Consider the following 7,114-nt stretch of genomic DNA (forward strand, 5'->3'; position numbering starts at 1 on the left):
TACAAGTCTATAATCTAACCTCTGCTCAGAGTAGGCCTCATTACAACAGGTTGCCAAGGGTAAGTCTCATAATTGCCATATCAAAGCAAAGTATCTTTTGCTTGAGGGTGTGTGTGGGGTAGGGGTGGGGGGGGGGTACAAGGACGAAACTACCAAAAGAAATGACAAAAAAGATTCTAGGTGCTTCCTGCCATGACAAAGGCAGGTGACTGCTGACAAACAAAAAAACCCCAAATCAAAACAAACAACCCCCCCCCCCCCAAAAAAAAAAACAGTCAAGACAAGAGAAAAGTTGAATTTCTTGCAGAGAAGAGCAGCAATGTTACAACCACAAAATAGTTTTATCAGGTACAGGTAAATCATCCTCTCTCTGTGATATGAGAACCATTTGAAAGCGAAGAACATAAAAAAATGCTTTGCTCTCTATTCTGACTTCTGCTTCTACAAACAGGAAAAAAAAAGACATTTTCTGTAGACTGTGTACTTGCACAGACTTCTGTGAAAGAGGAGAATACTGCAGAGAAGTTTCATTACAAGGTGCAAGTCTGAAAACTTAAAACCTTTTTTTTTTTTTTTTTTTTACTAGTCCCTAGGACAGATTAGCTTCACTACTAGAAAGAGCCCAGGTAAAACATGATTTTTACTTAGTATTCATCTTCCCAGTATCTTACCACACTTCAGGAGACAAATTTCTATTCTTGGAATGTTCTTAAAAAGCAAACAGAAAACAACAACAACAACAACAAAACAAAAACAGCACCCCTGAAACAAAACTGCCAAACAATCATATATATATATATACATATGCCAAACAATCATCCAGATTAGTCAGTAACATTATTAATGGCAAAACAGATGGTCAAAGCTTTATTTAGAGAATAAATATAATTCCAGATGCAGTATTGTACAGTAAGTACATTTCAATAAAGCTTATTAACTACCCATGCTAACTCTGGGGGACAGCTCTTTCAACAGTTCAAAAAACACATCATTTCTTAAAAGAGTATTTGGCAGTCAAGGCAGAGACAATATCCCTGTAAGGAGTGTCCGAGTCAGATTTGGTCCTTGGTATGCGGCACAGTCGACGAAAGGTTGGAGAACGGAGCAACAGGTTATGTGAGAGTCCCATGAAACTTGATGACAACCAGTACAACGCCATGGACTGCAACAAGACAAATACTGAGTTCAGCCCTAGATGCAACGAACACACTACCATTCTAGGCAGCTCTTCACAAACCACACTCACGGGCAATTCCTAATTATTAAGAAAAACAACTGACCTAAATATACTCCCCTCAATAACAATAGTAGCTTCCATTCCAAATGCATTTCTCACTCTTTCTCAACTCCTCTGGGAAAAAAATGCCACCTACACTGAAGTTGGACAACAGCTCACAAATTAAACCATGTCTTTCTTGAACGGCTATGTTTCACTTAAATGAACTTGATGAGCCAAACAACTAGACAGACTGATTTCTTAATCACTGAGAAAATATGTATTTGAACAAGTAAAAAAAAATAGATCAGAAAAACAGAAACAAGTGCTATAAGAAGTTCAGAGAAAAAAAACGCAAATCTCCCAAAACATGCAAAGCTAAAGTTGTATATTACAGTAACCAAATAGGTTCGTCTATACCTCTTTATACAAACTTTGCCTCTACTTTTTAAAAATGCAGAAAGGAAAAATGCAGAAAGGATGCTAAGCCACTCTTCGTTTTTTTTTCTGACCTCTAGGTTGTAAAAATGTAACAGTAAGTTTGTAGGTTCTTCCCTTGAAGTATTACATCAAAGTATTACAAACACAGTAAGAATATAAATGCACATGTAAACAAAGCTGGAACAACATAACAAAGCTGTGGTCTATTAAATAAGTCAGGCCTTTGGACTGTCCCTTGAGCACTGTGAATGCCTGAAGTAGGGCCAAAAATGTCAGCTGTCAATGGAGACATCCTTAAGATTCTGGACTTACCGAGGGCACAGTTGCAGCCACAGGGATCATAATTACTGACACCACTCGAAAGAAATTTGAAGCTAACTTCTGGAACCTGGTAGCTTTCAGTTTTTGCAAAGCAAAGATCTGGAAATAAGAGGGGGATAAAAATACAAAGATATGAAGATCTTTCTAAACAACTAAAACCAAATAAAATCTTACAATGTTTTCATTAAGCCAATATTCTTGTTCATCTATTATTTTCATTATTCTTTTCAACCAAAATACTCATACATTCTTCAGTTTAATCCATCTGATGCCTTAGAGGCCCAATTCCTCACAGAAAACATATCAACCTAACAGACTACTCACCCCAAAAAAATCTCATTTTACACAATAGTTTTTACACATTAACATTTTTCCCAAGCACAGTCCTCTGAGGAAAGGTTGCTGAGAGGAAATGGGCAGAAAATGTTTGGTTGATAACTGAAAGTAGAACAGTAAGTATCTACAGTCACATACTGACTTTTATTACCAAAAAATTGTCTTAGTCCACAAAACCTTAGCAAGAAGGAAAGCCAGATGGCTAGAGTTCAACAAGAACTAACAGAAATATTTAGGAATAAGAAAAATATTTCCATTAAGTTATCAAAAGATATGGGAAGACCTTTTTGTTTCATTTTGTTTCTTTTATCTCCCTGATAATATTCCAAGGTTGTAGATTTTTCAGTGTATCAGAAAGAATTTATAATATTGCTCATTTCAACCACCAGTCAAATTTCTTTCCTAGAAATTCATCAAAATACTTGTTTTCATCCAGCATCCACTATACCAGGATTCAGTCTTAGAACACAGAACGTAAAAAGGGAGAATACAGATCCTCTAGACTGCTTAATAATATTACAGCTGTTAATACTCTGTTCACGATGGATATATTCTTGTTTTTAATGCAAAAAATAAGTCAGTTCTGAAAAAGTTTTATACACAGGTGCCTGAAGTACTCGCAGAAGGTATAAAGCGTATTAAAAAGGAAGCTATTTTTTGAAATGACACATATTACTCTATCCAAAATGTTATGTTTACTTTCTACTTGTAGAGTTCCTGGTGTACATAGCAAAATACTCTGTGAAATGCTTGGCCTGCATATTTCTGTGGAATGAAAGCAAACTGACTCTCTTACTGGAAATAAGTTTTTTTTTTTCAGGCATTTATCAAAGCAGAACCAGAGCTCTATCTGCACAAAGACAAAAAACATGATATATGCTTGCGTGGAAAAGACATTCAGAGGAAAGGACAAGATACAATGTCTGAAGGAAAAAAAACTCATAATCTTGATGTCCTTGTCCTTTTAACATCTTGGCTTTCATAACTTAATCAGAAATTCATTCTCTGCCTAATATTTTTTTAGATCTTGTTTCTTATCAAATGGCCTCTGTTTCTCTAGGACATCACCTTTCTTTCACATCTTTTATACACACACACACATCCTCCTCTTTACATTTATCTATATCATTGCACCACAGAAACCTAAGCTGGTCATAAATGCAAGTCAATAACATTCTTATTCCTGAAAACAAAACAAAATAAGAAACCTTGTTTCAGATGCTTAAAACCTAGTAAGCTCATAACAACATTCTCCTACGAGAAACGTCAGTTATGACTTTTAAAAGCCTAAAAAAACTATACTTTAGCTTGTAGTTAAGGCTAAAATATAGTATATAAAATAGCCCTGTAAAGTCACATTAACATTTATTTTCTCTAAACAATACAAATGCATGGTCAAACTTATGGAACAATTATGCAGTGTTTCAGTTCTGTCCAATGCACTGCAGCAGTCAAAATCTGAAGTAACCATAGCATTACTGTGTTTTAGAACTGGTAAGTGTGATCTTACAATTCTATAATTACAGTATTCTACATACAATAACCAATACAATTCCATAAAAAAACCTGTCCTTTTGAAATCATCCCATTTGCTTCCCCAACATACCTCTACTATCATCAAATTCATAAGCCCAAGTGAAATGGGCAAAATCCACGTAGAATCTGGTGCTGTGAGGTCTGTAAACCACAACGTTCCACCTGTTGAAAACTGTTCTTGAACTATAAGAGAAATTTTAAAAGTATTTGCAATTAAATACGATTTTCTATTTCAAGTTATGCAGAACTGCTGAATATTGAATTTTAATCACCCACGTTGCTAGATACATTTTGTTTATATAATAAATACAAAATATGAACAGTATAGAATTTGGGGTATGAAAGATTACATGTCAAGACAATCTGCTATTAAAACAAGGAAAAACTGGTGGGAGATACAGGCTAAGCTTTTCGTCACATGAAAAAAAAAAAGCTATAGATTAATGGCAAGCACACTGTTGCATGGCTAGCATAGCTTTTTAAGTATCGCAATTTTATGAATGAAAAGATCAAATGACAGCATTTCTTTCCCCGGTAATTCAGCCCTCAGGAGAGCACACTATACTTAAATGACTGTGTAACAACATGCTATGCTGTATGGAGATATAAGAATATACAATATAGCATTAAAACATAGGTCATGCTCCTTTCAGAGTTCAGATTCCACCAGTGCCTTTAAAGAGGCATCTTGCAAAGCTCAAAAGCCTATTACAAATACAGACAGCACATCAGCTGAGATCAGTGATACTTTTTTTAACAGATCTGGAACCACCAGCACCCTCTGCAAAAGTTCAGAGCTCCAGTTTGCTACAACACTGCAAATACAAGATAGCTCTGCTTGAACTATACAGAGTTTAAAAATTTAAGAGTGATTTTTAGATCAGCTAATAAGTCAAGCTTTGGAGATCCTGTTTTTTAACGAGCGCTTTGTTCATATATCAGAATGATCACCTTCTGAGTCCGTGGCACCGACACTACAGTTGCGCAAAGCAAGGGACACGCAGACCCACATTGGAATCTGCACCCACATCATTAAAGTGGCTTTAAAGGGGTGGCAGTTGTCTCGGATGTACAGTTCTGTAATAATCCTCCGTAGATTCTTCTTAAAATGGAACCTTTTAAGAAAAAAAAAACAATATCTTCTAAAAAAAAATGCCACAAATTTCTGAAATAACAACTCTACGGATTATACATGCTAGATTACCTTATTTAGGCATAACTAGAAAATTTGAAAATATTTCTTCTTGAAACATTTCCCCTCCCTCTCCCCACTAGAACAGATTTGTGAGGTACATACAAACACCATCTTACCTGGCAACCTTTTCAGACCAACTGAGTTGCCTTCCACGAACAGAAACTTCATAGCGAAGACGTTCAGCCAGTTTCTGAATTTCAGGCTGCAAATTTTCCAGCTAGCTAAAGCAAAGGAAATACGTTTATGTAACAGACTAAAAGAAGCAACCATAACAAATCATTTCTCTCCCCACACTGTCCTGCATGTCTATTAAAAATTACTGTAAATTGTGAAGCACAAACACCATTTTTCTGTAAATAAAATGAACACATAACCAAACTAATTAAAAATATTTCCCATAAGAATCAAAAAGCTAGTAGCTTATGAAGTATTTTATTATTAAGCATTATTTTGCTTTTCACAAAGGGACTGTGAACAACCACTTCATAAAACAAAAGACCTTTAATGTCCACTCAAACTGCAGCACAACATGACCCAAACCCTGTCCAAAAGACAAAGCACAGATTCCATTATGAAATAGTACAATAGAATTTTCGCTTTTGCAGACAAAAAGATAAAGAAGTAAAAATTACTGATAAGAAAACAAATATGCTTTAATGGAAAATTTAAATTACACATCTTCTACTGTAACCTTTTTGACAGTCACTGATGAAGCACGTCTAAGAAATACATCTCCTTTCACCCATTGTCCTTTCCAGCAAAAACATGATGCTAAACCAGACTTGAGCTCTCCCTTCTGAGATGCACCACCCTAAAAACCACATGACTTGGACAAGAAATAACATGGCCTACAAAAAAGAGACATTATTCGAAGGATGCATCCAGGAAACACTCCTTTTGATACCACAGAACTATAAAGGTTCTTCTACTATTGTAGGGGCAACATATAATCTCTGTAATAACTTCAGCTTTGCCCATGAGAGCAATGAAAGTATTTAAAAGATTTTTTCCTAGAGCAACTTCACCAGGATTTGTGTTTAATTTAATGCAGCCAGCTACAGAGAACACCTACATATGTGTCAACCACGTCTCAGGCAAGGCAACCAAATTTCTACACTGCTCCCATGGCAAAATATTTATTTATTTATTTATTTTTAAATTTATAGCGATTGCACCTGCGAGTGGCCGTGCTGGGGCAGCACCAGCAGACCCAGAAGAAGGGAGGAACCGGCGCCATACCCACCCGGTTGCAGTTTTGTGGAAAGGCGCCAGCAGCAACGCCCGACTCGGAGATCACCCCCCTCACTCCAAGCACGGGTTTCAGCCATGCCCGCGCGGCCTCTCACACAAGCAGGACGCGGGACAGCAAAGGGAGAAGAGCGTGGAGGTGCGGCACCGCGGGCACGGGAGCAGCGTTCGCCTCCGGGCGCAGCGCGGACCCACCTTGGCCAGCAGGCGGCTCTGGTGCGCGGCGAGCGGCAGCGTGACGGCGGTGCGGAGCGCGGCGGCGCCGCACGCGATGGCCGCCCACCACGGCAGCCCGGCGGCGGCCTGCAGCGCCACCAGCCCCTCTTCCGCCCAGTGCACCGGCGCCGACTGGGCCAGCCACTCATACCACGCGCCGGGGCTCCCGCTCGGCGCCGCCGCGACCGTTAGCGGTCTGCTCGGCCCGCGCGCAGCGCCCGTTAACGGCCTGCCCAGTCCGCGCGCGGCGGCCGCGATTGCTAACGGCCGGCCCGGCGCGCGCGCAGAGGCCGTTAACGGTCGCAACAGTCGCGTGAGGCCCCACATGCCCACAGCAGGCGCTCAGCACGGGCCGCCTCAGAGAGGAAAGGGCGGGCGGCCAGCCGTGGGCAATGCGCATGCGCCACGGGGCAAGGCGCGCAGCCGACAGCGCCGCGGCTACGTTGAGTAAGGGCAGGGCGAAGGGCGCTGGAGGCGTCCTTCACTTGTGACCCCCTTCCAAGCGCTGCTAGGACCGGCTGCAAGAGCGCAGTTAACACCTCGAAACGTGAGGGAATTGCCCCGTCCTCCGGTGAAAAGAAAAGGAGGAACCAAGAGGAGGAACC

General features: G+C 40.0%; 1 protein-coding gene across 1 annotated transcript; it reads right to left on the minus strand.

The window, feature by feature from the left end:
* Positions 1-983: 983 nt before the first annotated feature.
* Positions 984-6,836, minus strand: COX18 (cytochrome c oxidase assembly factor COX18). Its single transcript, XM_088521971.1, has 6 exons — positions 6,489-6,836; positions 5,162-5,262; positions 4,802-4,965; positions 3,921-4,033; positions 1,970-2,077; positions 984-1,162 (listed from the first exon to the last, which is right to left on the minus strand). Exons 1-6 carry the CDS (start codon positions 6,834-6,836, stop codon positions 989-991), a joined length of 1,008 nt encoding a protein of 335 aa, XP_088378097.1. The 3' UTR covers positions 984-988.
* Between the last annotated feature and the right edge of the window lie 278 nt (positions 6,837-7,114).

The sequence above is a fragment of the Tinamus guttatus genome, unplaced genomic scaffold (assembly GCF_059628265.1).
Source record: "Tinamus guttatus ecotype Peru unplaced genomic scaffold, ASM5962826v1 Tinamus_guttatus_pri_ptg000140l, whole genome shotgun sequence".
In the NCBI taxonomy this organism is placed as follows: domain Eukaryota; kingdom Metazoa; phylum Chordata; class Aves; order Tinamiformes; family Tinamidae; genus Tinamus; species Tinamus guttatus.